At 38.0% G+C, this 25000-nt stretch overlaps 2 protein-coding genes across 2 annotated transcripts in view; both read left to right on the plus strand.

The window, feature by feature from the left end:
• Window positions 1-10824, plus strand: part of LOC121368798 — a 12198-nt gene extending 1374 nt beyond the window's left edge. The window contains exons 2-8 of the mRNA XM_041493546.1: window positions 2132-3132; window positions 3889-4091; window positions 5156-5292; window positions 7931-8133; window positions 8591-8719; window positions 9116-9241; window positions 10595-10824. Of these exons, the coding sequence (XP_041349480.1) occupies window positions 2132-3132; window positions 3889-4091; window positions 5156-5292; window positions 7931-8133; window positions 8591-8719; window positions 9116-9241; window positions 10595-10824 (2029 nt within the window). The remainder of the gene's footprint in view (window positions 1-2131; window positions 3133-3888; window positions 4092-5155; window positions 5293-7930; window positions 8134-8590; window positions 8720-9115; window positions 9242-10594) is intronic.
• Window positions 10825-11264: 440 nt separating this feature from the next.
• The window catches only part of LOC121368881, a 30980-nt gene continuing 17244 nt past the window's right edge, over window positions 11265-25000 (plus strand). The window contains exons 1-11 of the mRNA XM_041493639.1: window positions 11265-11380; window positions 12008-12110; window positions 13252-13458; window positions 14537-14861; window positions 15371-15523; window positions 16204-16350; window positions 18471-18702; window positions 19546-19714; window positions 21923-22100; window positions 22591-23001; window positions 23534-24068. Of these exons, the coding sequence (XP_041349573.1) occupies window positions 11319-11380; window positions 12008-12110; window positions 13252-13458; window positions 14537-14861; window positions 15371-15523; window positions 16204-16350; window positions 18471-18702; window positions 19546-19714; window positions 21923-22100; window positions 22591-23001; window positions 23534-24068 (2522 nt within the window). The 5' untranslated portion in view covers window positions 11265-11318. The remainder of the gene's footprint in view (window positions 11381-12007; window positions 12111-13251; window positions 13459-14536; window positions 14862-15370; window positions 15524-16203; window positions 16351-18470; window positions 18703-19545; window positions 19715-21922; window positions 22101-22590; window positions 23002-23533; window positions 24069-25000) is intronic.

Genomic DNA, 25000 nt, shown 5'->3' on the forward strand with positions numbered 1-25000 from the left:
TTTGGATGGCCAGTCAATTTAATTGCAGTGAAATCACTAGGAGATTAATGGATTATCTCTAACTATAGTTTGCCTAAAATTAAATGAATTTCGTTTTTAACTTCACCCAATAAAAACATATTTATGACAAAGGATAAAAAGACTACACCCTTTATATCTCGCTACAGTATTTTCCTTTGATTTACAATGATTATTTCCTGAATTTGTCCTCTGAAACCATCTTAGATTGGAGATGGAGTAGCTAAGCTTTGTGTTATAATAAACAAGACTTTGTGGATTAACAACTTATAGAAATATAAGTAAGACCATACTGCAAAGCCAATCAATAAAGCTCAGTTTCTTTCGAGCAGTTTGAGTTTCTCCCTGAATTTGTCCTCTCAAATCATCTTGGCTTGGATTGGAGCCCGAGTAGCTAAGCTTCATGTTATAACATCAATATTTTGCTGTTTAACAACTTAGAAAAATATAATTAAGACACACATTGCAAAGCCAATCAGTAAAGCTCACAGTCACAGTTTCTTTCGAGCAGTAACTTCCTGAAGTGAATAGAAACGTAATGTAAACAACACTTCAAAAAGTATTTCAACAATATATAAACTCTAAACTGTATAGAGCTGCTTTTCCTCTGATATATTTATATATGGAGCATAATGAAGTAATAACGAAATATAACAACTTTGATTTCTTTGTTACCTAATTTCGATAAAATCACAACAAATCCGCAAGACCGGGCCATTTGTCACGCCGAAATTGACAGGTTGGGAAAACCTGTGACGTAATTTCTTAGCTGAGTTCTAATTGGTCAAATGTATTCACCGCGCCGTATGTCACGGCGGGCCATATGTCATGCCACACCGGTTTAAGAACAAATAACAGCGGGGTCCCCTTCCTAGGATATATATTTTACAACAGGGGAAAATGACCTGGGAACAATGAATGTACACATCACCGCTAGGCCCCCTGAAGCGCGGAGCCCGTAACACGTAAACATAATAAACATAATAGACCCTTAAAAAAAATCCTCTTGTTAACCGTTTGAGGTGTTTTAGGTATTCGCAGAATTCATCTACCCCCCCCCCCCCCAAAAAAAAAAATAATAATAATAAAATAAAAAAATAAAAATAATAATATTAATAATAATAATAATAATAAAATAAAAAAAGTAAAGAAATAAAATAAATAAATAAAATCCTAGCTACGGCCTGTAATATCGTTACCATCAGAACACTTTTTTGTATTAATCAACGGCGCTATTAGATTTTTAGAATTTTGACATACACTCCTAAAGAAAACCGTTACATTTGTTTCCATTAGCGACAAGGAATCTTTTCACATGCAGGACAGAACATACCACGCCCTTTGATGTATTAGTCGTGAGGAACTGGTTGAAACGGTAAAAAGTCCAATCAGAGAACAGTATACAGTGCTTGCGATCATTGAATAGTACATGTACATTATATTGTAATGTGCATCACAAAACAGTAGTATATATATATATATATATATATATATATATATATATATATATATATATATATATATATATATATATATATATATATATATATACACACACACACATATATATATATATATATATATATATATATATATATATATATAGTGTAGTACTGTACACTACACAATGTATTAGCGCAGACGTCGAGAGGGCGGAATAGCTGAAGTAGTTGTCCTGGTTTACTGTCGCCAACACCTGCCTCTCTGTCTCTGTTTGTCTCTCTCCGCCTTTCTCTCTCTCCGTCTCTTTTCCTGTCTGTATGTCTCCCTCCCTCCCCCCCCCCCCCCCCTCTCTCTCTCTCTCTCTCTCTCTCTCTCTCTCTCTCTCTCTCTCTCTCTCTCTCTCTCATATATATAAACCAGCATTTTGCGCCTTCGGATTTCCGTATACGTGTAATAACTATGCCGATGTAAGGTGCATACACTGTCAAACGGCCACCTATAATTTGAAGATGGTAACTTACAATTCAACAAAATCAAATAACACGTGTGTACAGTACAAAATGTAACTTATTACATAGTCACCTGTTCTAGTAGGCCACTAATTTAGTAATTATGCATCCATAAGTGACTGCTAAACGCAGGATTAATAAACCTTTTTTCATCATTTTAGATCTTCAACACCAACAAGAGAAGAATTGCCTAAAAACGTAAAATCCAGTCCTACAAGTAAAGATAACATCGATTCCCATAAAGAACCCGGTAACATTGGTACTGGACTAGAAACTTACGAAACTGCCAAGACAAATTCCGAAGTTGTAGGAGACGACATGCGGGAAATACACCAAGTCGGCGAAATTAAATCGACTGCAATAGATTCAGAACAGGCACATTCTTCAATATCCCAAATCAATTCCGAAGTTGACTTATCAAGGTGTGAAAAGTGCAGTGATGAACCAGATAATATTAAGGGGTTTGAATCTGGACCAGGATCTACTTCAGCTGTCCATACACACAGGGAAGCTGATGACAACCTGGATGAAGCCAACGTGGATGGAATGATGCACCACAAAGCAAAAACCAAGGATGGTTCAGAGAACAGAGATGGTGATTTTGAACAGAGTCAGGCTCAGAACAGTGCTTCAGAAAAGAATGTGATAGAAGAAAAGGATATCATAAATACCAATGAGTCCACATGGGCCGAGTTAGGTAGAGGTTCGCCCATTCAACGTTCCGGACAAGAAATTCTCGACAAGAATCCAGGACAGACTGTCAATGAGCAGGATACTATAGCTAAATCCGGACAAGAAAGTCTTGATAAGAATCCAGGACAGACTGTCAATGAGCAGGATACTATAGCTAAAGCCGAACAAGAAAGTCTTGACAAGAATCAAGGACAGACTGTTAATGGTCGGGATACTATAGCTAAATCTGGACAAGAAAGTTCTGACAAGAATCCAAGTCAGACTGTCAATAATCAGGATACTATAGCTAAATCAGTGGACGAGTCTAGTATTCCATGTATACCACTAAGTGATCCACGTCATGACGGTGGAACAGTTAAAGTCCAAACCATTGAGGATTTAAAATTGAACCTTCTTAGAGGAAACGTGAATGTCCAGTGTCCCAGAACAGCAAAGATTGTTCGAGTCTTTCTCAGCAGCACATTCACGGGTAGGTTACAGTTTGGTTTGTTTGAACAGTTTGAACACATTGATTTATTAATCATCGGCTGTTGGATGTAAAACATTATTTATATTTGTACCCGCAGTCTAAGAGAAAACCCTTTACATTGTTTTCATTAGCAGCAATGGATCTCTCATATTAATTTTCTCACAGACAAGACATTCACTGGTAGGAATATGAACATTTGTTTTGATTTGTTTTTAAATATTAATATTTAAAAAATTAATTAACTGTAAGGAGAAAACCGGTTCTTAATAAATGTCGTGTACATAGCAGACCATAGTTTCAGCTCGTAAAAAAGTGAACACTTGAGTTTAGTTAATCTACAAACCTGCAACATTTGGATAAGGTTATAACAGAGGGAAGGTAAAGTCTGTGATGTTTAAACAGGGAAATGCCGTCTAAAAATAGCTTGTCTCGATAACCATTGCTTCTCAGACGAATCATTGAATATTTTTTAAAGGGATTTACCAAAATTATGTGTGTTACTTTTGTAGCCTAATTCTGATATTTTTTGGGGTAAAAAGATGTTGTTTGTAACCTATATTAAAATTAGTAAATTGACGTCCATCACTATGGGTCACTGTACTAAACACCAGTGTGTAAACTAGCCTAGTGTGTTTGTGAGACTGAATTATTTCTCAAGATTATTAAAAGTCTACTTTTCCCTAAACACTACCCCACCACCCACTCCACTTCACTGCTGTATAATATCAATATCTACGCAATTTGTTTTCATTTCAGACACCAAGAATGAAAGAGATCTCTTACTTGACGATGCCTATACGCGGATGAAGAAAAAATGTAAAGCAAAAGGATACGAATTTCAGTTGGTGGATATGCGATGGGGTGTGGTCCAGTCCATTGATAACAGTCACATGACTGGTGAAATGTGCATTAATGAGATAGAACAATGCCAAAAGTTGTCTACTGGGCCCAATTTTGTGGTTTGTATTTTGTTTATTTATTATAATGATCAGATATATTTTCTTCTCGATTTGTTACACACACACACACACACACACACACACACGCACGTACGCACACACACACACACACACGCATACACGCACTCATGCGCGCGTATTTTCAGGAAACTGAAAAAAAAAAAAGTTCAAGCATTAATTTTAAGATTGGAGTCAAACAGTATTGATTACTGTAAAATACCAGCACATTTTCTTTTTTTCTAAATATATTTTCGGGGGTAGCATGACTAGAGTCCTCTCCCATACACGTTGGTCGCCAATCTTGACCCTCTCCTGCGCACGCACGTGTCTTTTGTATTTATATATGGACATACATGTATATTTGTTTTCGGGCATAGAATAGTCACCCAATTTATCGCCACCTTCCAGTGGCCACAAACCTGTATTGTAAATAGAGGATATTTCATGTTTTTTGTCATATCTCATCGAGTGAAGTTTGTAATCATATCTCATCGAGTGAAGTTTGTAATCATATCTCATCGAGTGAAGTTTGTAATCATATCTCATCGAGTGAAGTTTGTAATCATATCTCACGAGTTGCGCTTGCGCGACGAGTGTGATATGATTGCAATCTTCACGCGATGAGATATAAATCATATTTGACCCCCCCCCCCCCCCCTCCAACAACAAAAAAACAACAACAAAAAACCCCACGAAATTTTCTATTTATTATATAACTTTTAGCAATTTACTTTTATTATTAAAATGCTCGCAGTAAAATAGTTCGGGCTTTCTTACAGTGAAGATAACACTTTCTACAGTGACGATAACACATTTAATAGTGAAATAGTGAAATTTTCACTCTGAAATGTGTTATCGTCACTGAATGACTTATAACACTTTTATTTCACTGATATTTTAAGATATTTCACTAAATGTTATATAATAATATTAATATCACTACATGTACATGCATATACTACTTGAACTAAAATAAATATTCCTACGCATTTGTATATTTGTATCTTTGTATATTTGTATCTGTTGCATGTCACTGCTTATGTTGCGACTTTATTTTCATTTAGACTTTACTGTCACACAAGTATGGTTACTTTGCGTATCCAAGAATAATCGAAAAGACCAAGTTTGAGAAACTTGCAGAGTTTATTTCCTCAGAAAAAAGTGAGAACTCATCAGAATCTGACTTGGATCTCATCAAGAAGTGAGTATGTGATATATTGATAATAATATACGAGGAGTGCGAGACGTAGCCCAGTGGTAAAATGCTTGCTTGATGCGCGGTCGGTTTGGGATCGATCCTCGTCAGTGGGCCCATTGGACTATTTCTCGCTCCAGCCAGTGCACCACGACTGGGTCATCAAATGCCGTGGTATGTGCTATCCGGTCTATGTGATGGTGCATATAAAAGATCCCTTGCTGCTAATCGAAAAGAGTAGCCCATGAAGTGGCGACAGCAGGTTTCCTATCTCAATATATGGTCCTTAATCATATATCCGACGCCATAAAATGTGTTGAGTGCGTCGTTAAATAAACCATTTCCTTCCTTTAATATACGAGTGACCGTTACTTAGATAGCATTTTATCTTTCAACGAGTTGGTTTAAAATGTGTTGAAAGCTAGTTGGGTATGGGTTTAAGCAATGAGTTGTAAGTAAGATGCATGGTATCTAACGGGACACGAGTATTTTATTTCATACCGAACAACAGAGGAAATTCATGATAAAATTAATTCGGTAAATATACTATCAAAATTTCAATAGACACACAAAATAATAAGATTCAAATTGAATAATTATAAATCATTTGAAGAAACCTAAATTAATATTGGCGGTTTTTTTGTTGTTAAGTGTGTGTGTATATATATATATATATATATATATATATATATATATATATATATATATATATATATATATATATATATATATATATATATGTGTGTGTGTGTGTGTGTGTGTGTGTGTGGATGGATGGATGGATGGATGGATGGATGGATGGATGGATGGATGGATGTATGTATGTATGTATGTATGTATGTATGTATGTATGTATGTATGTCTGGCTGGCTGTCTCTGTGTGTGGTTTTTGTTACATATGTATATAAACTTTACGGCGTATTCGTGCCTGCAGAGTTAACGTATATCTCATAATCTTACTGAACAGTCAGGTTTGGTTTTACCAAGTTCATTGGACGATGTGACATTAGTGTCTAGGTCATCACCCCGGAGCATTCAGTCAGGCCTGGTGCTTATAAAACGTTTAGAGTCTAGACTCGAGACTAATAGTGTCTGAGACACTAATGCCATGATAACGCCATACAAATTGAGATTGAGTCTGGACGCTAAAAGTTTTATAAACACGGCAATCAAATTAAAATTATCTCCACTATTACATGTGGATCTAACAGCAGCCCGTTGGAGATTATGTCCAGTTGACCTTTCATTCGACCAATCAAAACCTTACTTGCAAAATCATGCCAGTTATTTGAAAAGAATTTGAAAACATTCGGGATTATGCCGAGGGTATACGAAATGATTCGGGTGAATTACGAAGTATGCCGGAAACTAATTTCAATATAAAATTTTATATAAAATTCGTTTCAAGACGAAAATTCCCAGTCTGGAGCTCCACGCGGTAATACGTGTTTGTTTCGCTGGTGCACACTGCACGTGCTTTCGTGTGCTCGACTTGGGGATCCTTCATTTCGTTGTTTTTGTCAGCGAAATGAAGTTTTCTACTGGGATGTATGCGGCCATTGGAACTGATTGAACGCTGGAACGCTTCTCGTTTTGACAGTCTGCACCACCAGGTTCCTCGCCTCCACGTCATTTCTCCGTCTGACTATGTTGACTTGTTTTTTCGTGACTCGTATGACGGCCATTCTGCAGAACGCCACGGTTGTTCGCGTTTAGTCTCTACATGTCCGAGCCTGTCCTAGCAGCACAGCACTGGAAGATTGACCGCCCCACTCTAAGAAGAAACAAGAAGCGGGGTCGGCCCCTACTACTCTTTTCTAGACTTTACTTTGCTTTATAGTGATACCATCTCGTATCCTCCGGAGTCGGGCCCGTCCGCACCACTATACCAACCCATGACGACTGGACTATACCCTAGTCTGATACTCTCTCTCGTTCAGATGGATCCAGCTTCTCAAGATCTGTATTTCAGCACAGCACTACACCTTCAACGTCTATCGACTATCAATCTAGGGGTTTTCTTGATGGGATGCAACCCATCTTGTCCCTATAAGCTGTGCACCCAAACGGTGTTCAAAAGTTTATGTTGAAATTACTGTTTTTTATTATTATTAAATAGTCTCTCTTCTTTCTCTTATTTAATAATTTTGGACTGTCCTTCTAAAATGCTTCAAATTATATAAATATTCGGCCGAGCAGATTTAAAATTTAATCTATTAACTTTTTTACTAATTGCTATTTTCAAAATTCTGCCCATTTTCAACTCTAAACTCTAATATAAATGACAAAATGTTGTTGTTGTTTTTTAATTGGCCAAGCCGCGATATCATAGATGTATGAATGAAAACATGAGAACATAATGACAGACAGACTGATACACAGACAACGGGCAGAGATATATGATTTGGGCCGTAATGTGTGACCCAAAAGTCATTACATTAATTAAGTAATAAATAAATTAAGAGGCCGGGAGGGACAGCGAGAGAGCGGTAGGGAGTGATAGGGAGGATAGGTGAGAGAGAGAGAGAGAGAGAGAGAGAGAGAGAGAGAGAGAGAGAGAGAGACACTTTCCCGTAGTCTGTAACAATAGTCATCTCAAAACTCAGTTGCTATCTTTACAATATCGTGTTTTCTGCATTTTAAGATGGTATATTCTGGATGAGAATTCTACGCCGCCCCACTACGTTCTCCAGGCAATCAGCACGTATTTCCCAGACTTTATGTCCAGTGATAAAGATGTCTACAAGGGAACAAAAAGGAACTGGAACAAGACATGCGATAGGATAGTTAATATTCTCATTGATGCAGCCAAACAGGCTTTTCAAGACGAGCGTTTCATAATCGGGGGTAAGAAACCTTTTTCATTCCTTCTTCTCCTTTATTGGGATCAACCCATTGGTACTGTTTTTCGTTCCAACAAGTGCCCCACAATTTGTGTAAGACATGGGCTGTAGTTAGGATGTTGTTGTTTTTTGTTTTTGGGGTGTTGGGGGTGGGGGCAGATGAATTCTGCGCATACTTAAAACTTCTCAAATGGTTAAGAAGACGATTTTCTTTATGTTTCTATTACTTTTACGCTAGCTGCGGCCCTGTAACAAAGACCGTGGTAATGTACTATCCTGTCTGTGGGTTGGTCCATTTAAAATATCCCTTGCTGCTCGAAAAGAATAGCCTATGGACTAGCGGCGACTGTGGTCCTTAGCCATATGTAATTAGTTAATCTTAAAAATATAAAGTTCATGCTCTGTCAGTATTACCTTTATTTTAAATTTGAATATTTATTTGCTTTCTTCATCTTTTGTAGTGACAGAGTTTGAAATTCAGCAAGGAATCCTGGAGAATGACAAACGTGCTGATACATGTCTCTGGCTAAAGAGACAAATCAAGGGACTGGAAGAGGAAGTGGGAAAAAAGCATAAAAATAAATATATTGGTAACGTATTGGTAACACGCATGGCTATAAATAGACAGGGAACATTTGCCACTCACGAAAAATACAACCCAGTGTTATGTTTAGGTTCATATTCGCAAGCCAAGGTACCATTCCGTATAACTACTGCCGATTTATTTGGTTAGCAGGAGAAGACCATGCATAAATCATCTTGGACAAAAAAGAACCCACACACACTCACTCAAGTATGCATACGCACAAAACACACACAATCTCTCTCTCTCTCTCTCTCTCTCTCTCTCTCTCTCTCTCTCTCTCTCTCTCTCTCTCTCTCTCTCTCTCTCTCTCAAGACCAAGTGTTAATATATTCATTATATCCATATGTTAAGACAACAAATAGCCATAATTAAAAAAGTGCCCCTTTCGTTTTCTCTTTAGACAGTATTGATGGCTCCGACTGGGCAGAGAGGAACAAGAAACTGATGACCCATCTAGTGGACGAGCTCACAGAGAAACTTCCCAAAGAGAACGTCATTCCATTCTCCATATCGTGGAAACCTGAAGGTAAGTAATTATTAAAACTGTAGTGACTGCTAACCATATTATAACATACCGGTAATTTATTAATGCATAACACTAACACATCTACTCTTTTAATGTAGCCCTAAAATAAATAACTCCCGGTCGAGTTTAAAGTGGAACTTTTAATAGTGAAGTTAATCTCTTCTCATGTTTTAACAGAGTTGGAGCTGAATCATAAGTCAACAGTACTTATAAAATTTACTTGAGCTGTTAATAGCTAAATACATTTTTAACAGATATAACTGATCTAGCAATGACTGTTGTCTTTTGTAAGGCCAATGATTCGTCGATACCTACCGATACACCTGTGCGTTACATACCCTGAGAGCTCACTTGTTAAAGAATCGGAAACCCTCACCGGAACAGTTGCAACACATCTAGACCTGCTCAAGAAAGAGCTCAATACAAGTTTAGACAGTTTTGGTGTTAAACCAGTGATGGTATTAGGTGTGCATGAAAGTGGAACATATCCTGCCTCGCTCATATGTAAATTTAGGAGAAATCCACCACCGTGACCCAGCCCCGGTAAAGTGTCGTCCCATTAGCTTATGGAGACATGTTTAGGATTCTTGAGACAACCTCATTAATCAACGTAGTTACGTTTTTGTGTATACATATCATATTAGAAATTACACACCTGCTCATATCGAGAACTGGCTAGCACCCCATCACATCTCAAAGCTGTATATTGACCAAACAATGTACATGTGTGTGACTTAAGTAAGCGTGATCAGTTTTCTGAAAGTGAAGAATGACACGCCATTAGCACGAAACAGAACTGGCCATTGCTCTGTTGTAAATGTTTACGGATTGAAAATATTCTATGCAGCTTTGGGAAGTTCATCAGTTAAAAGGACATATCCTAGTTTGTAAACACTACAGCATATTTGTAAATATTTGAGCCGTTTATGATCAATGAAATCAAACATTACTTTTATTTTATTGTTTAGATTATTCATTTACGTAGAACCGAAGTGTTTCTGGTCATCCTGGTGTTTTTAATACTAACAACCCCCACCCAACAGCTTTTTTCATATTTTTAAAAACGTATGTGCGTCTGAGAAGTAGCGGTTTATTGATTCGAGTTCTAGTCTATTTTTAAGGATATTTCCCGTTTTAACATCACAGACTCTTCTTTCACTCTATTGTAACTTTATCCAAATGAGTTGCAGGTTTGTAAATTAACTAACATCACAGACTCTTCTTTCACTCTATTGTAACTTTATCCAAATGAGTTACAGGTTTGTAAATTAACTAAACTTAGTGTCCATTTTTTACGGGTTAAAACTAGCGTCTGCGCCTTTAATGCTATTGTTCAATTTAATTATCTTTTAGCCATCGATCCAATCGCCTATGATGAACACAAGGAATACTTGGGAGAATTCTGCTTTGAATTTGAAGAGAAAGTCATGAAACAGTTTAAAGAGGCTCTGAAGGGTAGCAAAGTCAAAGAACTTGGTGACAAACTGCTGGAAGAAATCGCACAACACACCAGACTTTGCCAGGAAAAATGTCGTGACTTCTATGGAAGGGCCAAAGAGTTGAAGGTATACCAAGACATCTAATAGGACAATTACTTGTATAACTTGTAATATGACTTCAGCTAAATAGTTAAGCCAACTTCATGTTAAACCACACCTCTCCACCCCTATATCCCTATCAGAGCAAATGCAGTGAATTGTATAGGAAGCGGATCTGTACTGTAGCAAGTGAAAGTTTTAGGAGAGGTTTGAGTCAGGCTAACCCAGAAAATATATTGAAAATTTAAGAGCTTTAGAAATTCTTGGGGAAGGTTTGTACTAGCTGAAAGTTTCTATTTTTAAATTTAGAAAATGTAATGACTTTTATGAAAGAATCTCTGATAAATAAGTAAATAAATAAATAAATAAATAAAGCATTATATTAGTAATTACAGAATTTCTGGACTAAAACAATCGTTTTTATGGGATCCTGTTCTCAATGTTTTATTTTTATTCTTTAGAAACTGAAAAAGTGTGTCCGTGACGTAAACCGAACCATATTGGTGCATGGTGTCTCTGGCAGTGGTAAGACCTCGCTAATGGCCGCACTAACCAAAGAATGCTGGTCGTGGTTCGGAGAAACTGCTGTTATTATCACAAGGTAAATGAGACGCCAAAGAAAGAAAAGTATCCCATTTCTGACATCATGTAGCAAACCACAACAGCAAAACATCTCACTTCTGACACCATAGGGCACACCACAATATAATGGTCAGTGAATTCTCATATTGCATCTTTAATTATGTCATTGACTGGCAGATTCATTACATGATACATAATATGGTTTTACTATACATACCAGGGCCGTAGCTAATGGATGGGGTGGGGGTGGGTACGGGGGTAGGGGGTGCAAGGGACTGATTATTGATATTGACGTTTTAAGTATGTAATCTCCCTGAAATGGCTGTAAAATGGTATTTCAGAGCCTCTAGATTTTAAAATTTCAAGAGGACCCCCTAGTGACTTGCGCTTTCCATGTTCGTTCCTTCAAATAATTCATCTGCCCACCCCCACCCCACCCCCCAAAAAATCATATCTATGGCCCTGCATACCGTAATTAATGTTACTCTAACTGTGCACAATATAGATGATTTTTCTTTTCCATGACAGTATAAATTGTGTTTCATTCTCTTACTATTTATTGCAAATAAATCTATTGTACCTTGATTTCCAAACTGTAGACAGGTCTGGCTGTATTTAAAAAATGGTTTAATGGTTTTTTGTTCAGATTTGTTGGTGCTACACCAGAAAGTTCCCGAGTTGGCACTTTGTTGGCTAGTATTATTCGTCAAGTCTGTCAGGCGTATGGTAAAAGCATGGATATTCCAACGGTTGGTTTTATCATAAATATGTATGTCATAAATAAATGATAATTACCACTCAAAACTGCAATCTTGAGTATTTCTTTTTATATACATATACATACATACATACATACATACATACATACACACGCACACGCACGCACACACACACACACACACACACACACACACACACACAGATATATATATATATATATACATGACCAGTTGCAATACATTATACAGTTTAGCTTACTTGCAGTTACACGGCAAAACTTAGGAAGGAAGACGTTCCTTTAACTCTTGGTATTGATCTAACTGATATTAAATAAAAACAGTATTTGCCATATCAGCATTCCTAAGACATGATGCTTTGTTTAGTCAATACCGGCCTCGGTGGCGTCGTGGCAGGCCATCGGTCTACAGGCTGGTAGGTACTGGGTTCGGATCCCAGTCGAGGCATGGGATTTTTAATCCAAATACCGACTCCAAACCCTGAATGAGTGCTCCGCAAGGCTCAATGGGTAGGTGTAAACCACTTGCACCGACCAGTGATCCATAACTGGTTCAACAAAGGCCATGGTTTGTGCTATCCTGCGTGTGGGAAGCGCAAATAAAAGATCCCTTGCTGCTAATCGGAAGAGTAGCCCATGTAGTGGCGACAGCGGGTTTCCTCTCAAAATCTGTGTGGTTCTTAACCATATGTCTGACGCCATATAACCGTAAATAAAATGTGTTGAGTGCGTCGTTAAATAAAACACTTCTTTCTTTCTTTCTTTGTTTAGTCATGTTGAACTAAGGCCATTTGTTTCTTCAAAGACGATATATACACGTGTTTTGTTTAAACGTTTAGTTGTGTTAGCATTTAGTAATTGATTTGATCACATTTTTAGTGGCATTACTTCAAAGTAAACCTTAAAATTGTTGTTTTAGTTTATATCGTGTTGTAACTTTAAATCTCTTAACTCATGTATTGTGTCATTAGCCTGGGTCGAAGAAGGGAGTGAAAAATACCTTTTAAGTTTAGAAAATTTGAAAGTATATCTTAACCTGTTAAAGGTTATCATAGTTCAATTATATGATATCTAAAAATATATTTGGCAGTATACGTCCTTTGTTACTAAATAAACAGATGGGTTTAGACACTCATTTCTTCACTTGTTTACAGGAATATGACAAGTTGTGTGAAGCGTTCAAGCAAAGCATAAAGTCTGCAACACCAGACAAGAAACTGTTTATATTTCTCGACTCGTTTGAGCAACTGGACCCTCTGGAGGAGGCCATGAACTTTAAATGGATCCCCGACCCACTTGGGGACAACGTAAAGATGGTGATATCAACAACGACCGCTGACAGCATCTTTCCCAAGCTAAAGGTATGGTTACATGATTACGTGTTTAAAGACATGGGGTTTGGCACAGGAAGATATATCTTTCAGTGTCCACCACGGCACCCGTATATTATAAATATGCTGGCTTAATTTGCATAACACAAAAACTTCCCACACTTGTTTCTGATCTTTTCTGTAATACATAATGGATGCATGTAATTTTGCATATACATATGATGTGTGTTTGTTCACGCGCGCGCATACAAATACATGTACACAAACATGCAAATACACATGTATGTATGTGTTTGTAAATGCATGTAGATTTCTTTGGGCCATTCATACTAAAGGGACATCCCTGAGTTTGCTGCAAGTTTTAAGATGTTATCGACTAACAAAGACTTTTTAACGATTTTAATTACATATCAAATATATTTTTCTGCATAAAATATTAGTGGTTGTATATTAAATGTGTTTTCGATCGTTCTAATAGTTGTATTAAGTTAAATTTCATTTTATTTCTTAAAATATTTTAAGACAAAATTCAGTTTGGGCTTTTTACAAATATTAAGACGACCAGAAACACATTGAATATACACACACTGATATTCTAAACAAGAAAATATATTTAATATGTAAGTTTAATCGTAGAAATAGTATTAGTAAAGTATTAGTCGGAAACATCTTACAATGCATCAAACTCAGGAATGTCCCTTTAATGGACCGAATTTACAAAGCCTATTTTTGTCTTACACGCGTGTAACTACATATATATTTCTAACCTGTTCCTTTGATGTTAGTCTGTTTGCTGCATTGTTAGATGTTTCCGACTAATACAATAAGAAATAAAATGAAATTTAACCTCGTACAACTATTAGAACGATCAGAGACACATTTAATATACAGCCACTAATATTTTATGCAGAAAAATGTATTTGATATGTAATTACAATCGTTAAAAAGTCTCTGTTAGTCGAACATCTTAAAACTCAGGAATGTCCCTTTAAGACGATTTTTTTTACATACTTTTACATAATTTACTGCATTCATATACAATGTTTGATCACATGCGTCTATGAAAACCAGGCTTCGTAATATCGGTACTTTGTCTTTTTTTCTGTAGACATCGCTCGGCAAGTCGCCTCTAATAGAAATTAAAGCCTTCACCCTTGAAGATGCTACCAAAACGTTCGAGGAATGGTTTTCAGGGAAACGCACGTTAACCGATATACAAATGAAGATCATGAAAACGGCTTTGGACGCTTGTTGTTTGCCTCTGTTTTTGAGATTGACATTCGACGAGGTCTACAAATGGACCAGCTACATGCCAGTCCGAGAAAGCGTCCTGCAGCATACGATAGAGGAAGCCATTGGAGCCTTTTTTTCGCATATAGAACAAACACACGGTCGCAAACTTGTTGCTCATGCATTGGGATATCTTACGCTTGGTATGTATCTATCGGGGGCGGAGACAAGAGCAGGGACAGAGGCATGGTAGGCAGCAGTTCCCCTGAAAAAGAATAAAAATACAGCCAAACGTGTTGAGAATGGTTAATTTAATACATTCCAATAATTAATCCATTTAATAGCATGTCAAAAGTTAATTTATAGTCAACTGTGACGCACACATCCATTAATTAGAAGTACAGACGGTAAAACAAGAAAAAACAAATGTTTTGAAGGCTCTGTATGTGGCAACCTGTAATCAGCGGCCACCTTTATCTGCTGCCTTGTGTGACCGCTTAAGACAGTTTTGACTGTATTACAAGGTGCCATTTTCTAGCTATAAAATGCCCTTTATAACCAGACGGATAAGACTCGATATCGCTGTTCTGCTTCTTGGTTTGTTTTTGGTATTTGGTTGGTTGTTGTTTTTTTGTGTTGTTTTTTATGGGGATTTTTGGGGTATGCATTTTTAATGTAAATGTAAGTCTTGTTTAAATGTTTTGTTATTTAGCGAAAAGAGGACTCAGTGAGTCAGAGCTGGAGGACATATTGTCTTGCGTGGATGAAGTCCTGGACGAGTTGTATGTCTACTGGGAACCTCCAGTTCGAAGACTTCCACCTTTAATTCTTGTTCGCCTGCGCAGTGAGCTAGATCGCTATATTGGTAGGTAGTTTAGTACTCAGAAACATTTTGTAAATGAATTTAGTAATCGTCTATTGTACCCAGAAAGTGGCTTTTGTATCTCAATTTTCACAAAATATAGCATACAAGGTCAACTACATCTTCTCGGGTCAACCACTGCAAAGAGTACATCCAGATAGGGTTACGAATGGCCTGAAATAAAGATTTTGTACCCTAAGTTATGAAGCATGTCTAGTTGACGAAACTGATGAAATTTAAACATTTTGTGAACATCTGATATCATCGTCATTCATGAATGCATCATCATCATCATCATCATCATCATCATATCTCTCTCTCTCTCTCTCTCTCTGTCTCTCTCTCTCTCTCTCTCTCTCTCTCTCTCTCTCTCTCTCTCTCTCTCTCTCTCTCTCTCTCTCTCTCTCTCAGGTGCAGGTTTGGGGTGGTAGTCTTCTTAAAGACGGCGAAAGGATGTAGTGTTATGATGTGTGGCAGTCCTCCTGAACACGAAGCACCTGACAGCGAGTAGTGCACACAATCACAACCTTGCTAACCCGCTTGCGACTTGTGCGGAGATACGGTTTTGATCATGATAACTATAATGACATAATGCAATGTTGTGTGCTACACTTGTAATATTTTGTTTTTTAACCCAAAAAAAACCTCCACATTTTATATCAATAATGTTTGCATCATAACAGCCCAGAGGGAAGTGGAAGGAACTCCAGTAATGCTGTGGAATCACCACCACTTCAGAGAGGTGTCGCAAAAGAGATATTGCAGTGACGAAAATTTCAGACAAGGCATTTACCAAGGACTCGCAGACTTCTTTGCTGGGACTTGGGCAGGTATGAATTTCAAATACATTATACAACAATTTGAGCTGGCATAGACTATCAGACGACAGCTGGAGATCATTTCATTTTAACTTCGTCTTATACTTATGTCTAATTAAGATTCAAACAGTGAATACTGTCAGATTTCATCTAATTACCGAAGACAATCTGCAGGGCTAGGCAAGTGTTTTGAAAAGTCACTAGCCACGGGGCTAGTGGGTTTGCAAAATTACATCAGCCCAGCAAGATAACTATTAGCCCAAATTACTTATCAGTTATACCTTTCATATAAATGTATCAAGTTTGATCCTTTGTCATTGTCTAATTTTTGCTTTTGCCTCCTCCCCCCCCCCCCCCCCCCCCCCCCCGGGAAGGTAATTCAATGGGATACAGGGAGAACAATCTGTGTAGTGGTAATGCCATTTTAATAAAGAAAGAAAGAAATGTTTTATTTATCGACGCACTCAGCACATTTTATTTACGGTTATATAGCGTCAGACATATGGTTAAGGACCACACAGATATTGAAAGAGGAAACCCGCTGTCGCCACTTCATGGGCTATTCTTTTCGATTAGCAGCAAGGGTTCTTTTATATGCACCATCCCACAGACAGGGTAGTACATATCTTTGATCTTTGATATACCAGTCGTGGTACACTGGCTGGAACGAGAAATAGCCCAATGTGCCCACCGACAGGGATCAATCCTAAACCGACCGCGCATCGAGCAAGCGCTTTACCACTGGGTTACGTCAAATAAAATATTTTTACGTAATTAAAATTACAATTTACTTACATTTTCTTGATTAAAATATAAATATTTCTATAACCAATGCATTTCTGGACATCGTATTGTTTAGTAGATTCGCAAAATCGATTTTTGTCTAAGATAAATTCATACATATAAATTTATTATTTTTTCAAACGGCCAAAGGAAATTTCAATAATTTTGCTAAAGGTTATTCTACATGTAATTATTCGTGTAATACTTTCTATTTAAAGGTAACATATGTTTTAAAAACAGGAAAAAACCCGGTGTGTTTGTTTATTTTTTTGTTTTTGGGGGGGGGGGGGGTAGGGGGTACAAACAGAAGTCTTGCTAGAGCTGAAAACTCAGGATAGTTCCTTTAAAGCAATAAAAAGAATTTGTATGCCAAAAGCATCTTGACATGGAGACGTTAAAATCATTCTACGTAGGAGCCGATAACTGGATGCAGGCCCGTAGCTAGCTGAGGGGGGGGGGGGGGGGGGGGGGGGTAATATGCCCCCGGATTCCCCTAAGCAACTCGCGAAGCACCATCGTGTGAGGCCTCACCATAAGCCTAAACGACCCCCTCCCCACCCTTTAAAAATCCTGGCTACGGGCCTGGGATGCGAACCCAGTTCCTATCAACTTTACGCATGTTGGCTTAACCACTACTTTAGTGAGGCCGGTGCAGTTCGTCTGGGTGGATGGTCCCATTTATTCATGAGCCTCACTTATTTCACGCGTTCCCTTCACCTCTTATAAAATTATTCAAAGTGAACTTAAAATTCAATAAAATGAACCTTAGAGCATTCTCTGTCAAAAATGTTGTATACATTTCGCAAGAAGTTTGTACATATTGTGTTTGTACTCGGTAAGATCTGATACAAATTCTTTAATAATAGGCTGGTCTGATTTTATGGAAATGTGTGAAGGAAGGAAGTGTTTCATTTAACGACGCACTCAACACATTTTATTTACGGTTATATGGCGTCGGACATATGGTTAAGGGCCACACAGATATTGAGGGAGGAAACCCGCTGTCACCACTTCATGGGCTACTCTTTTCGATTAGCAGCAAGGGATCTTTTATATGCACCATCCCATAGACAGGATAGCACATACCACGGCCTTTGATGTACCAGTCGTGCTGCACTGGCTGGAGCGAGAAATGGAAATGTGTGAAAACCTCACTGGTAAAAGTCTGATATAATTGTATGATTATAAACTGTTTGGAACAAATATAACAACGTTACACATGGATGCATATAAATGCTTAATGACAGAACACAGATTGTTTCTTCTAAGCAGCACATTTCTCTTACCCTAGAGTCCCTTATTCGTCGTGTGTTCCATTGAAGATGTGAATTATTTTATTTCTTCTTTAGGTGACAACAAAAAGCCGTACAAGAAAAAGAATAAGGAGGGTTCTGTCGAAGATGTCGCGGCAAAACGTAAGGTGGCAGAACAACCATTGTTTTTTGACGACAAATGTAACTTTAGAAAAGTGAACAATCTTCCTTGGTGTCTCATAGCTACCGGAGATTCGGAGAAATTGGCCTCCGAATGTTTGTGCAACCTGGATTTCCTACTGGCCAAGTTGGAACATGTTGGCATCAGGTATGTCCTGTAACTAAAGTAGAATCCATTGTAGTGACCAACCCAGAAGGTTGTCAGAAGGCTTGAAAGACCCATCGTTAGAATACTTAAAAATATTTATTTCCTGAGTTTGCTGCAATGTTTAAGATGTTATCAACAAACAGAGACTTTTTAACGATTGTAATTACTTATCAAATATATTTTTCTGCATAAAATATTAGTGGCTGCATGTTAAACGTGTTTATGATCGTTCTAATATTTGTATTAGGTTAAATTTCATTTTATTTCCTAAAAAAAAATTTTTTGGGTACATACGAAATTATTTGAAGACAAAATCCAGTTTGGACTTCTTACAAATATTAAGACGACCAGAAACACATTGAATATAAAGACACTGATATTCTAAACAAGAAAATATATTTAATATGTAAGTTTAATCGTAGAAATATTTTATTAGTCGGAAACATCTTACAATGCAGTAAACTCAGGAATGTCCCTTTAAGCATTTAGAATAGATCACCCAATTTACATTTCTTCACTTGATGCACCATTGTTCAGTCTATGTTGGCTGCTATCTTCAGTATAAGGGGTTGTCACACTGAAATATGTTATTAGCATTATCAATACACCAAAAGCACTAAAAACAATGGTTACAATGTCATCATTTTAACAAAACGATATTCACCAACAGCAAGCACACACAAGTTTATTGAATATTGTTTGCGTTAGTAAAATATTTTGAACGATGGGGAGGTGATAGTTCAGCTTTAATTCAATGTGTGAAGTGCCACTTAATTTTTCAGACAATTCTTGTATGACTTTGCGAGATTATGCTATGATGTTTTTCTGTATTTTACATTCCAGATTTCTGCTGGACGATTTTGTGGATGCTGTTGAAAAATTTAAAAATGAGGAGGATTTCAAGCAAATTAAACTGGTGCTCCAGGTGTCGCAGAGAGCGCTGCAGAACGACTCCAATCAGCTGCCGGCTCAACTAATCGCACGTCTGCGTTTGTCTGACGGAAATAATACGGTAAAGGTCCCTATGTTCCCTTGACATATGAAGGCGATGTAGCGCAGTAGAAATGATACGGTAAAGGTCCCTATGTTCCCTTGACATATGAAGGGACATAACGCAGTAGAAATGATACGGTAAAGGTCCCTATGTTCCCTTGACATATGAAATGACGTAGCGCAGTAGAAATGATACGGTAAAGGTCCCTATGTTCCCTTGACATATGAAGGGACGTAGCCCAGTAGAAAAGTGGTCGCCTGGTGCGCGGTCGGTCTAGGATCGATCCCAGTTGAGCCATTTCTCGTTCCATTCAGTGCACAACGACTGGTATGTGAAATGTCATGGTATGTGCTATCCTGTAAGTGCATATAAAAGATCCCTTGCTACCAATGGAAAATGTAGTGGGTTTCGTCCCTAAGACTTATGTGAAAATTACCAAATGTTTGACATCCAATAGTTGATGATTAATAAATCAATGTGTTCTAGTGGTGTCGTTAAACAAACAAACTTTTAATAACTGTTGACTTACGAAATCAATATATTAATAATCTACATGTCTTATTCATATTTGGAACGTGGAGGGGTACTTTTTAAAATTAACTTTTCTTGTTTTCTTTTTTAACTTAAAAACTCTGAATGAAACAACTCCTAACCACAGCGAAATTACCATTTCTTTACTCTTCCATGTCTACTGGTTTGTCATATATGTTCATATTTATAATGATGATGATGATGATGATGATGAATACAATGATGACGATGTTGATGTGTATGGCGACAATCATGATTTATTTCCAGGCATGTTTGACAAACTCTCATGTGCTTGACGTTTTGTTAATATCCAGTTAAAGAAGCAGACCCTGGTTTTAGCACGTGAAAATGATAATGAAAATGATGGAAATGGACACTAAGTTCGGTTAATCTACAAACCTGTAACACATTTATATGAAGATATAATAGAGTGAAACTAAAGTCTCTGAGCTTTAAACGGGGATATAACGTCTAAAAATAGATTAAAGTTTGACACGATAACCGTTTCTTCTCAGACGCACGTGCGTTTTAAGAATTATGAGAAAATTTATTTCGGGGTATTACAAAAACCTGGATGACCAGAAACACTTCGGATAAATGTAAAAAGTATGGATAATCTAAACAATCAAATATAAGTATCTCCTCCACCATATTGGTTACTTCTGCCAATTATCTTAACAGTCTCAGACATGTGATTGCATTTATTTCGTTTTAACTTGATGTCCATGCTTATAGTCAGTCAGGTACACGCACACTATCCTGGGTATATATATATATATATATATATATATATATCGATATTTTGTGCTGTCTGTGAAGGACAGTGGTTAACATTTATTCACAATGAGAGAAATGTCAGTGCAGTTGCCTTTTAGCTTCCAAATGAGTTCTTAAAACATAGACCATGCATGGGAGCCGGAACAGGGATGCAAACCCCAATACTTAGTATAACCACTACACTATCGATGTCTTTGATAGTTTTATAAATATTCATTGATATGTTACAATGATCAGTACAAATTGTGTACCTTACACCTATCCCGAAAGAGCTACTCTCGGAATACTAAAAGCGAAACCTATTAGCTCTCCTCACTGTTTCAATTAGAACGACCATCAAAATTGCGCTAAATTTCCTTCATGAAAACGCGCACCTCTTTCTCTTTTGACATAATCCTACGGGACATTCAAAATTCCATAGCACCAAATACACTCCGCCTGTCACCAATATTTGGACTTCTGGTGCTCCCTTGCATTTGCCAGTGCAGGCGTCCCTTCTCTAAGACCCTCCCCCCCCCCCCCATCCTTTTGCCTGTCCTGGACAGGCAAGATCCGGCCAAGGCCGGTCCCTGTGCCCAGTATAGGTGTGCGCTACAACAGCTTGCTCTGAATGTGCACGTAAAGTCCTTCACTTCACTTCACTTCACTTCCTATCCCGTGAGCTTACCAGTGCACTTTGGACAGGAATAGGTGCTGAGATACGAATGAAGTTCCTATTGTCCACAATCCAGATGACATACATGTAAATCTGTATGACAAAACCACATTAAGTCATCAAAATGGTATCTCTGCATAAGGCAGAACCGAAAGGACGTTTTAGGCGAAGTCGTGATTGCTTCCACATCAGTGAGACCCTGTGTGGTATTTTTGTTTCACTCACTTTCTATCCCGTCAGTTTGTGTTTGATTTATATTGTAGGCATCAACAAAGCTGAAGGATCTTCTGGAGAAATGTCACAAAGCTCCGTTCCCGGTGTTGGTATCCAGTGACACCCAACTTGAAGTCTCAGAGATGGGTCTAACGCACTCTCTTCCAGCACACACATCTCAAGTGGTCGGTTTTGACTTGTCAAAATCTGGAGATACAGCCATAACATGTGAGTGATACACTGGTGTGAGATTGTTTATCATTTCCCATTTATATTAATCCAATTGACACAGCTATTGACGTATAGTATTCAAAATCATATCTCTGTACAAGGATGTTTTGGTAAGGTTCCATGAATCATTGCCGCCAAGTGTCTTGTCTCTAGAACTGTTATTCCTCAGGATGATACGTCTTCCTTTGTAAGAGGACTACCATTCCAAAGACTAGTTTGATAAAGTTAATGTTTGACTCGAGTGTCTTTGTGTTTACCTGAATACGTAGCTGAATCTTTGAAATTATGAGACTCCCAGATATCATCCATTACGAAATTAGTTATTTAAAGGGACAGTCCTGAGTTTGTAAAATGTATTATTTAACTTTTAAAACAGCCAAAAATATTTTACACTGTCTACGACTAACATGAGTCATTGCAGTTCAGGAAAACAATTCCAATAGTTTTTTAACACATTTTACTTTTTTAATACATTTTACTATTACAGTTTGCTGCGATGGTCAGTTAAAGGTCTGGGACATCAGGCGTGGCCAACTTGTGAGGTCTGTTGACGTTCCTCTTGATGCCTTTGATCATAACACACCAAAACCAAACAAGTGCCTCCTTGCCTACAATGACCAGATCGTTGTCGTGGTAACAGAAGCTAACCTTTTACTTTATGACGTTAACACGGGACGTAACGTTGAGACGTTTTCCTTTCAAGAAAACCATCTGGATGACCCAGCCGTGTGTGTTGGTGGGGATGCACAGGGCAACGAACTAGTCAGCAATGCGTATATTGGTGTCTTCAGCAATTCTGTTTGGAATCTCTACAATGCAAAAACACTCAAGAAGTCTCAAAACAGAGATATAGGCAGTCTAGAAAGAGGACGTTTGGGACTTGAATCCCTGTGCGCAGGTCAGTCTTGATATTAAAGGAAAGGAATGTGTTTCTTGTCTCACATTTTTAAATTCAGAGGATGTAGAAGTGTTCAGAAATGTTTCCTAAGGTACTAAATGTGAGAAACAATTATTTGATTGTCATAATATAGTAAAATGACATTGTTGTCACATTATTCGTGCTCATTTAAAGAATGTCTTTGAGTGGAGGTCATTTTGTTCACCAATGACATGTTTTGAGTTCTAGCTAAAGTCAGTTTGAATGCATATATTTATATGATCAGATTTGACATAAAAATCAAGTATTCAGATATATATGAGGTTTCGATATTCCAAGTTACAATATTTCTTTTTAGCCATTATATTTATACTAAATAATACGAGTTTATCCAAAACATAATAGTATTCCCAACAACCGTTTGTATTATTATGCATTTTAACCCATATTTTATTTATGAGCAGCTTTCTTAATTATTAAACTTTTAGCAACACAGTTACATTATTTTTCTAAGATACTAGTACCAATTAAATTTATATTTATATTTTTCTAGGAAGTTCCAGATTTATGGCAGTAACAGATGAAGCTCACTTTTATTTGAGATCATTTTCCATCAGGGATAAGCTTGCTCGAACGCGGCGTGTATTTCCAATCTTCAACATTCCAAACAACCCAGATGCTCTCGGCTATCAGATACAGTGTATGACATTCACATCAGATGGGATGACTATCATTGTGGCCAACATGCACGAAAACGAAATTCTGTTTCTGGATGCTGAAAATCTGGAGGAGAAAAGACGTTTCAGAGGTTATGCTGATGATTCCCCGACCGCATATTGTGTTACTGGAGATGGCAGATATGTCCTCTTCCCGTCTAAGCAGAATGTCGTTGTGAGGGGTCTAAATGATGAGAACTATAGAAGAAGTATTGCAAAACATTCAAACAATGTCGTGTTTGCTGCCACGTCAGATTTCAATCTGTTGGTTACTTTGGGCGAGGACGGTGTTCTGAGACTATGGAATGACTTGGATCTGAAGGAGAAAGCATGGACTGAAGCAGAAGCGGTGAAAGAAGGGACCCAAATAAGGTACAGTTTCCCTATTAGGACTTGCCATACACAAGATGGAGATGGTGGAGATTTTAATATTATGGATTCCGTGCCCCCCCCCCCCCCCCCTCCCGTCTATGCCACTGCTTGTATTTAACAAAGGTTCAGGTACTCTTCCCAAGGACTCAAACTCTAAGGAAACCAAAGCTGACACGAGCCATCAGAGCTGGAAAATGTTCACGTGCTTATTATTAAAGTGAATGATCATGCCAGGACCCAGCCAGATTATTCCTAAAACCCCGTTCTCACTTGAACGATTTTCTATGCGAATTCCGTGCGACCACCAAATCGTACAGGGCGTGCGGGAGTCGCACGGCAGTATGTTGATGATTCGCACACGTTGTAGGGGTGTCGTGTGTATTTCGGACATGTCGCATGCCGGTGCGACATTTTTCAAATGTTTAAAATTATCGTACGGCTATCACTAGGTTCGCACAGTTCGCATTGGTCGCATAGAGGTTGCACAGCAGTCGCACGGCAGTATGATAGGTCGCACGGGAGTCGTACGTGAGTCTTAAGGGAGCCGAGATGTGCGACTCCCAGCGGACCCCCTGCGACTCCCGTGCGACATCCATCAGACTTCCGTGCAACTGTCGTGCAACCTGTGCAAATCTCATGCGAGCGTATGCGAGCCCGGTGCAGAAAGGCAGTCGCATGGCAGTTGCACAAGTGAGACTGCGCGGTGGGGGGGGGGGGGGGGGGGGCGCTAGGTAATTCGTACGGGAATCGCACGGCTGTACAATCTTTTAGTCGCACCGCAGTTGTACGAAAAATCGTTCAAGTGAGAACTGGGCTTAAACGTTAACATTGAGTTACGGGGTATACTGATTGAAAGTATATTAATTTTCTCAAAGATAGAACAGTGCATAGATTTGATTTGGTATTTGGGAATCACTGGTTAGTGTATGATG

The sequence above is a fragment of the Gigantopelta aegis genome, chromosome 3, assembly GCF_016097555.1.
Source record: "Gigantopelta aegis isolate Gae_Host chromosome 3, Gae_host_genome, whole genome shotgun sequence".
NCBI classification, from domain to species: domain Eukaryota; kingdom Metazoa; phylum Mollusca; class Gastropoda; order Neomphalida; family Peltospiridae; genus Gigantopelta; species Gigantopelta aegis.